At 43.8% G+C, this 9739-nt stretch overlaps 1 protein-coding gene across 1 annotated transcript in view; it reads left to right on the forward strand.

The window, feature by feature from the left end:
• The window catches only part of LOC135092644 (WAS/WASL-interacting protein family member 3-like), a 49436-nt gene extending 46057 nt beyond the window's left edge, over positions 1-3379 (forward strand). Inside the window, exons 5-6 of the mRNA XM_063991246.1 lie at positions 1068-1867; positions 2008-3379. Coding sequence (XP_063847316.1) covers positions 1068-1867; positions 2008-2682 — 1475 coding nt within the window. The 3' untranslated portion in view covers positions 2683-3379. The remainder of the gene's footprint in view (positions 1-1067; positions 1868-2007) is intronic.
• Positions 3380-9739: the final 6360 nt, after the last annotated feature.

A 9739-nucleotide genomic window follows, 5' to 3' on the forward strand; every position in this document is an offset into this window, starting at 1 on the left:
GAGAGAGAGAGAGAGAGAGAGAGAGAGAGAGAGAGAGAGAGAGAGAGAGAGAGAGAGAGAGAGTTTCTATTTGTCATTATTCCTGCATTTTCACCTTCACGGCAACCTTTCAATGCACACACACACACACACACACACACACACACACACACACACACACACACACACACACACACACACACACACACACACACGTACATACATACATACATACATACATACATACATACAGTTGCTTTCCCCATGAACTTTTGAATTTCCCATAAGAAAAAAAAATATATTGCTTATTTCTTTCGTAATTTTGATAGGTTGCTTAGTCACTTATTATTATTATTATTATTATTATTATTATTATTATTATTATTATTATTATTATTATTATTATTATTACAACTTTTTTTCTCCTCTTTCTTCTCCTTCTCCTCTTTCTCCTTTTCTTTCTACTACTCCTACTACTACTACTACTACTACTACTACTACTACTACTACCACTACTACTACTACTACTACTACTACTGCTACTACTTTAATCTCTTCTATTGAAATAAAACAAATAAAACAACCTTGCATTTTCCATAAGGTCAAATTATTCATAACTTTAAATAGAAATCTAAGAAAAAGAAAACGAAAAAAATAGGATAACTTTTCGAAAACAGGTGACCTTTTCCGTTATTAGCCAACTTCCGCCATCTTGTTTGTCTCGTGAGAGGCGACAAGGCTGAGTGGAGGCGGTAATTGTCTCATGTGGGGGGGGCGGGGGGCGGGGGTTATCGTGGGTGTTGTTGAGGTGTCGTTGAGCAGCGTTGTCGTGGTGGTGGTGGTGCGTGACTGAGGGGGGGGTCTTGTAGGGGGGGAGGGAAGGAGAAGGGAAGGGAGTGGGTTTGTCTTCTTGTTTTACTTCGCGTGTAGAGTTGTGTGTCGTGGTGGTGGTGGTGGTGGTGGTGGTGGTGTGTGGTGGTGCTGTGGTGTCGTGGTGTGTGGTGTCGTGGTGTTGCGTCGCGGCTTCATCTCTCCCTTGCCTCGCCCCGCCCCCCGGTGCTCACTCCCAGGTGTGCTCTCCCCAGCAGCGCCCCCAGCGGCTGTTAGCACCCCGGCAGCACACACAGGAATCCCCAGGCCGTGCTCCGCGTTGCTGCAGGCGTGCGTGACCGGAAGCGCGCATCACTCAGCGGCTCATTGGCAGGAACAGTGCGGCAGGAAGGTCGCGGCGCCGCTGCCCCAGTGTCGCGTGGCGGACTGCGCGCCTGACTGGCTCCGAGGGACGCCGGCGGGCGTGAGCGTCTGGCGCGGCGTGACATGGGCGGCCGCGCGCACGTGGCAGCGCGCTAGCCGGGTTGCGGCGGCAGGCGATGTCCTTGCAGGACGCCGCCGGCTGCCACCACTGCCACATTCCACGCGCCCATCCCCGCTGAGGAGCTCAAGCGCACGCACCCCCTGCGCAGCGGCAGCCCCGGGGGGGAGCGGGGCGGCCCTCACCAGCAGCTTCAGGAAGAATGTGTCCTTCCTGTACCGCAAGTTCCATGGGGTGTCGCTGGTCACCCCGCCCCCGCCGCCGCCGCCCCCGCCGCCGCCCGCCCACGGGTGCCAGCCCCTGTGTGCTTCGCCGTCCCGCTCCCACGGCAGCTCCCTGCCCCACTCCCTGCCCCGCTCCTCGCCCCGCTCCTCGCCGCGCTCCACGCCCCACTCCTCCTCCCGCTCTTCGCCGCTGCCAGTCACGGACCTGCGCCCCGCCCTGGTGATTGACTCCCAGCCCCCGGGGCCGCCCCTGGCTCGCAGGCCCCTACCGCCCCTGCCCAAGGAGAAGCCCAAGCGGCGCGGCTGCGGCGGCCTGCAGGTGGTGCTGATGGTTGGGGCGTACGCCCTCTTGGTAAGGAGCGTGTGCTGAGGGAAGCGCTGTGTGTGTGTGTGTGTGTGTGTGTATGTGTGTGTGTGTGTTTGTGTGTGTGTGTGTGTTCTGTACATCCATGCGTTGCGTGGCGCCCGCTCACTGATGCCTCTCGTCCACAGCTGGTGCTGGTGGTGGTGGTGGGCGTGGTGCTCACCCAGGAGCTGCGCAGGCCGCCCGGTCGCCCTGTGCCGGGCCCACGCCCTGTGGCCAACAGTGGGCAGCCCCTCCCCGTGCGCGTGGTGCGCCCGCGCCCGCGCCCGCAGGACCTCGACTATGTGGACATCGAGCCTACCCCCCTGTCCGGTGGCCCCCCGCCTCCCCCAGTCCAGCGCGCCCCACCTCCGCCCCGTCCCGCCCCTCCCCCGGTGAGGCGCCCATCCTTCTCCGCCGTGGACACAGACTTCAGCCTGACGCAGGGCGAGGAGGACTTCCGCGGGCGCAAGGAGCCTGAGATCCGCATCCTCAAGTCGTGGAACAACCAGAACCCTGACGGCACGCTGTCCTGGGGCTACATCGGCAGCGACGGCAGCTTCAAGAACGAGACTCGCCGGCCACGACTGCGTGGTGCGCGGCGTGTACGGCTACGTGGAGAAGGAGACCGGCAAGCTGCTGTCCTTCCCCTACGTGTCCGGCAACCCCTGCGACCCCAACGAGCCGGACTACTACGACGACTACTACGATACCGGCGTCGACGACTTCGCGGGCAACCGTGGCCGCGGCTAAGCTGCCCCCTGCCCCTCCCGCCCCCTCGCCCCCTCCCCCTCGTGCCCCTCAGAGCGTGTGATGTTTTGTAAAGGTTCTTAAACACCTCTTGGTCTTTTCCTACACCCCACACCCCCCCACACCCACGCTTGTCCCCCACACCCACCACTTCCTCCTCCTCCTCCTCCTCCTCCTCCTCCTCCTCCTCCTCCTCCTCCTCCTCCTCCTCCTCCTCCTCCTCCATCCCTCAAGACAATTATCCCTGTACATTTGTATTTATCAAATGTGTATTATGCAAAGTAAATCTGTACTGTTTTCACTATCTCTTTCTGTGCCTCCCCTACTCCTGCACCTCCACTACCCCTCCCCTGCCTGCCCGCCCTGCTCCTCCCACCACACCACCACATCCACCACACGTGCAGTCTCATGTAGCGCAACACAAGCCAACACACCAATACCAGAAAAATGGACAGATGGACAAATTATTCACGTTTCCCCATTAAAAAAAAAGTAATTTCCTCCGTTTTCTTTTTAAGTTTAAAGTCTTTTAGTCTCCCCTTGAAAAATAAAGGTTTAGGAAAAAATGTATATGTGACCTTTATTATTATTATTATTATTATTATTATTATTATTATTATTATTATTATTATTATTATTTTTCTGTTTTTTTTTTGTTCTTCTGTATTTTGTGGTACAGAAATGTGTTCTCTTTATTACAGTGTCCATTTCTCTGTATTTGTATCCGAACATTCCTTGGTCTGTTTTGAAATTATAGTGTTCTTGATTTTTTTCTTTTTTTTTTTTGCTCCTGTAAATAAAATAAAAATATAGTGTTAATAATAAACCAAGACCAAATGTAAAAGATTTATTATTTTCTTCTCTTTGTTTTGTTTTTTTATGTTTAATTACGTTGGATTATATAAGGTTAGGTTAGTTTAGGTTAGGTTAGGTTAGGATGGGTTAGGTGGTGATAAATTAGAATAGATTAGGTTAGGTTAGGTTAGGATGGGTTAGGTGGTTAGGTTAGGATAGATTAGGTAAGGATAGGTTAAGCTCGGTTAGGTTAGGTTTAGGATTACGTTAGCATAGTTAGGTTAGGTTAATAATTAAACTATCATTAGCATCACGAAAACATTGAGAACCCTAATAACTTCAACTAGAGCCAGTTAAATAACGTAGCATCCTTATGACACTACTATTAACACCAACACGCCTCTGAGAACCACACTGACCCCCACCAAAGAATAACTAAAAAGATGGAAGGGATGAGAAACAATCATTACGAAAAAAAGGGTTGAAAGTTTTTAAATTAATATACCTTAGAGAGGTGTAAATTAAAACTAGATCTGGTGGAGGTATTTAAGTGGTACAGGGGACATAACAAGGGTGACGTAAGCAAAATTCTCAGGGTCAGTAATCAGGGTAGAAGGTGAAGAGGGTGTCTGATGGAAGGTCCTTAAGTGGTACAGGGGACATAACAAGGGTGACGTAAGCAAAGTACTCAGGGTCAGTAATCAGGGTAGGACCAGAAGATTAAAATAGGATCTGATGGGAGTCTTTAAGTGATACAGGGGACATAACAAGGGTGACGTAGCAAAATTCTCAGGGTCAGTAATCAGTATAGGACCAGAAGATTAAAATGGGATCTGATGGGAGTCTTTAAGTGATACAGGGGACATAACAAGGGTGACGTAAGCAAAATTCTCAGGGTCAGTAATCAGTATAGGACCAGAAGATTAAAATAGGATCTGATGGGAGTCTTTAAGTGATACAGGGGACATAACAAGGGTGACATAAGCAAAGTACTCAGGGCCACTAATCAGGACAGGACAAAAAATGATTCAAGCTTGATAAAAGTCGTATTTTAAAAGAGGAGATAATGAAGGAACTGGTTTTTATATAGAGTGGTGGATGAATGGAGGACACAGAATAATTAGTTTAGCGGTGAGTCAATATGGAGGCCTAACAGATTAGATAGATTTATGCAAAGTTACATTTAGAAAGAGGCAGCAAGAAACTGGTTCTCAAATAGAGTGGTGGATGAATGGAACAGACTCAGGAATCAAGTTGTATTAGAAGGTCAGACAAATGTATGGATGGTTATGGTAGGTGGAAATGTATGGATTGGGATGACAGGTGGAAATGTATGGATGGGTGGATGACAGGTGGAAATGTATGGATGGGTGGATGACAGGTGGAAATGTATGGATTGGTGGATGACAGGTGGAAATGTATGGATGGGGATGACAGGTGGAAATGTATGGATGGGTGGATGACAGGTGGAAATGTATGGATTGGGTGGATGACAGGTGGAAATGTATGGATGGGGATGACAGGTGGAAATGTATGGATGGGGATGACAGGTGGAAATGTATGGATGGGTGGATGACAGGTGGAAATGTATGGATGGGGATGACAGGTGGAAATGTATGGATGATTATGGTAGGTGGAAATGTATGGATGGGGATGACAGGTGGAAATGTATGGATGGGATGACAGGTGAAATGTATGGATGGGTGGATGACTGGTGGAAATGTATGGATGGGGATGACAGATGGAAATGTATGGATGGGTGGATGACAGGTGGAAATGTATGGATTGGTGGATGACAGGTGGAAATGTATGGATGGATGGATGACAGGTGGAAATAGGCAGATGTGTTTTATACAGGGACTGCCACGTGTAGGCCTGGTGGCTTCCTACACCAACCCTTGTGTTCTTGTTCTTTCTCCCTTCACCTACCATTTATCTTCCTCCCTCCTCCTCCTCCTCCTCCTCCTCCTCCTGCTCGTACTGCCCCAACAACTCCTCGCCAGCCTGTAGAGCCCAAACAATAGATAAATAAAAGTGACCTGACATTTGTGTTGATGCAATCATACACACACATACACACACACACACACACACACACGCACACACACATGCACACACACACACATGCACACACACGCACACACAGACACGCACACACAAATAATAAAAAAAAAAAAAACTGATGTGAGAGAGAGAGAGAGAGAGAGAGAGAGAGAGAGAGAGGAGAGAGAGAGAGAGGAGAGAGAGAGAGAGAGAGAGAGAGGTACATACTAAATAAAACATCCGTGACCTTATTAAAAAGTTGTCTTTCAGGTCTTAATGAGTTAGATATACTACTCTCTCTCTCTCTCCTCTCCCTCTCTCTCTCTCTCTCTCTCTTCTCTCTCTCTCTCTCTCTCTCCTCTCTCTCTCTCTCTTGCTCAATATGTTCAATTTTTATATTTTTATATTTTTAAACATTTACATTCAATTTTTTTTCATATGTAATTGTATTTTTCCTTTTAAAGTTGTTTCCTGTTTGCTCTTCCTCCTCCTCCTCCTCCTCCTCCTCCTCCTCCTCTTCCTCCTCCTCCTCCTCCTCCTCCTCCATGAAGACATACACTCTGTAATTCCAATTTCAATATATATTTTTTTTATTTTTTTTATTATTACTATTACTTTTTTTTATTTATTTAATCTTTACTTTTATTTTACTTTTTTCCTTTGCTTCACCATTCATCATATTACATTTTCCGAGACTTTTACTTCTTTTTTTTTTTCTTTAGGCAAGTTTGGAAAAAAAAAAAATAAATGAAAAACGAAGGTGATATTATTATTTATTTCACTTCTCTCTCATTTCATTTCCTGTTCACAATTTCCTGTTCACTTTTGCCTTCCTCAGAACAAGAGTCTTTAAAAAAAAAAATAATAATAATTTCTATCATACTTTCCATTCTTTTTCTTTTTCCATTTTCTTTTTTTTTTCTCTTTTTTTTTTCCTTCATTTTGATTTTTCATTTGATTTTTCCAGTCTCGGTTTCACTTCATTTTTTTTCTCTATTTATTCTATTCATTTATGTTGTGTATCTGTTTTTATTTATTTATTTATTTATTTTGTGTCCTGCCTTGTGTTTTTTTTTTTTTTCAGTGTCCTTATCGTCTTTAAGAAATTAGTCTTTATTTTCATTTTCCTTCATGGTTTAATCTTCCTGTGTCCTTATTTATTTATTTATTTATTTATTTATTTATTTATTTATTTACTTTTTGTCCTTTTGAAAACACTTATTATTTTGTTTTTGCCCTTCACAAAAACAACTTTTATTTTATTTATTTATCTATTTATTTATTTATTTATTTATTTATTTGTGTGCTTCCTAAGTTATGTATTCGTTTGCCTTTCCTTTAAAACGACTATATTTTTGTCTTTCCCTAAATTAACTGTCTTTATTTTCCCTTTTTTTTATTTTTTCCTCTTTTTTGTCCTTCCCTAATTCACTTTTTTTATTTATTTATGTACTTATCTATCTATTTATTTATTTATTTATTGTCCTTCATAAACCACTAACTCGTTTACTCTACCATAAAATAACTGTCTTTTTTTCCCCTCTTCCCTAAAGCAGTCTGTCTTTATTTACAGTTTTCCCTTGTGGTCCCTCCTTCTGCTCTAATTTCCCTGAATCAGCTGTTCTTTCCAGTACTTTCCTCCCTAGAGACACACGTGGCGCTTGTTTAAAGTTTAGCTATCTATTATTCTTCTATTTCACTTTTTTTTCCTGTTTTTTTCTCTCTCTCTTTCTTTCGTCTCCTTTCTTCTATTTAATTTTCTTTCCTAGCTAACCTTTTTCTTTCATTTCTTTCACTTCATTTATCTATCTATGTTTATTTGTCCTGTCTCTCTCTCTCTCTATGTGTATGTGTGTGTGTGTATGCGTGTTCATTCTTTTTATTTTCCTGTGTTGTAACGTTCCTTAACACAACCCGTATATAGCCAGCTCCCGTTTAGGTTCCTTGCCGTTACCAACACTTTCACTCAATTATTACCTAACTGCTTTCTATGACACACACGCAGCGACACTTAGAGAACCTGCACTGTTACTTCCCTGTCCGATTTTTTTTTTTTTATCATATATATTTTTCTTCTTCTTCTTTTTTTTCTCATGATTTCTTCTCCCAGTCTCTCCTCCGCGCCACACCCAGCCAGTCATGTCACTTTCCACGCCACCCTTCACCCCGCCCCCGCTCAGTCAACAACAAGTGTGCGTGTGTGTGTGCGTGTGTGTGTGTGTTTAGAAGGGAAGGAGTGACATGACAAGGTGATTCACTGTGTGTGTGTGTGTGTGTGTGTGTGTGTGTGATGGGATGGGGAGAGAGAGAAAGGAAGAGTAAATGGATAGATAGATAGATAGATAGATAAGGAGACAGGTGGATGAAATAGATAGATAGATAGGTGGATAGAGAGAGAGAGAGAGAGAGAGAGAGAGAGAGAGGAGAGAGAGAGAGAGAGAGGAGAGAAGGAAATTACAAGCTTTTAATCAGTTTTAGTCCTTCTTAACCAATCAAATAAAAGAAACAGATATTACACACACACACACACACACACACACACACATACACACACACACACACACACACACACACACACACACACACACACACACACACACACACACATGTTTTACTTTGCAAGACTCGTAACTAAGCCATGTGATTGCGGGGTGTCCAGTCGCACGTCACACTCTCCCAGCCTTGCCCCTCTCCCCCTCTACCCCCTCACGCCTGCCTCTCCCCTCCTCCTCATCCTCCTCTTCTTCCTCCTTCCCCTCTGTACCCCGTCACGCCATGTTTGTTCTGTTTATTTGCTTATTTTATTGTTTTTTTTATTTGTTTTCAGATTTTTGTTTTCTATTTTAGTTGTTCTGTGGTTCTTGTTTAATTGTTTATCTATTTTAATTACTTTTCTTTTATTTCCATTGTCTTGTTCTTCTTTCATTTCAGATCTCAGTATTTTTCCTTGTTTTTCTTCTGCTTTATCATGACAAGTTGTCTGTCTACCCTTTTTTTCTTGCTGTTTAAATCCCAACGTATTTCCGGGACTGCTTGTATCTTCTCTGGTACACAGTGTAGTTAAGTTCCCGGCGGGGTGGCGAGTTAACAGTTTTTGCCGTCTCAGACACCAACATGCCTTCCAAGAATTCATCCATTTTCTGTAACATTCCTCATTTGATTCCTTATACTTTTTAGTTTCCCGTGACAAGTTAACTATTTTTCCGTGTGAAGCATCAATATATTTTTCCACAATTCTCGTACTCCTTTTTTTTTTCCATTTAATTTTTTTCCTTTCGTAAATATGGCGTAGATAATTTCCTTATCTTCATTCCGTGACAAAATTAACAGTTTTTTCCACTTTTTCTAAACACCAGACCCACCCACAATGCAGGTACCCCTTTTTGTAAACATTGCAGTTACTTTCCCCTTTTATCATGACAAGTTAGCAGTTTTTTCCCCTTCAAATCCAAGAATATTTCCCACAATGCACGTAACCCTTTCGTAAACACCTAGTTAATATTTATCAATTCCGTGACAAATTAACAGTTTTTCTCCTTTTCAAACACCAGACCCACCCCCACAGTGCACGGCCTCCACTTATTACAAACACCAATTAATTTTCCTTTCGTAAACACCCCTAGTTAATATTCCTTTACTCATTCCTTGACAAATTAACAGTCTTCCCCCTTTTCAAACACCAGACCCACCAACAGCACAAAACACGTACCCTTTTTGTAAACACGCAATTAATTTTCCTTTTTTGTAAGCATTCCTACTTAATTTCCCCAGTTTACCAGTGGCTTATGATAATGAAGGCGTTACCCCGTGCATATATCACCAACAAAATGTCCCTTGTTCTCTCGTTGTGCATCTCGCGTCTGGCTGCTTCCAGTAACGAGGAGACGGGCGAGGGACGAAGCGGACCTGTTTGCCTCCCCTCTGGGCTGGCCTGGCGACTTGGGGGCAGCTGCGTGCGTCAAGTCTTAACTGTTTTCTAGATATGAGGGTCCCTGTAAGCCTTTAGGTACCGTGGGAAAAAAAAAGATGTAAGAGCAATAAGGAAATTAATAAGATAACCAGGTGGATGAATAGATAAGTTAGAAGGTTCGTATAGATACACAGTAGTTGTAAGAATTTAATTAATGGGAAATGTTAACATGATTGAATAAATGAATAAAAAAAGAGAGAAAGAAAAGGTTTCATGGACACAGTAAAATAAGAGAGAAAAGAGAGAATGGAGTTTTAGTTTAGCTTTAGAAATTTAATTTAATGAAAATACGAACAAACTAAATGAACAAATAAGGAAATAAA

Source organism: Scylla paramamosain, chromosome 40, assembly GCF_035594125.1.
Source record: "Scylla paramamosain isolate STU-SP2022 chromosome 40, ASM3559412v1, whole genome shotgun sequence".
NCBI classification, from domain to species: domain Eukaryota; kingdom Metazoa; phylum Arthropoda; class Malacostraca; order Decapoda; family Portunidae; genus Scylla; species Scylla paramamosain.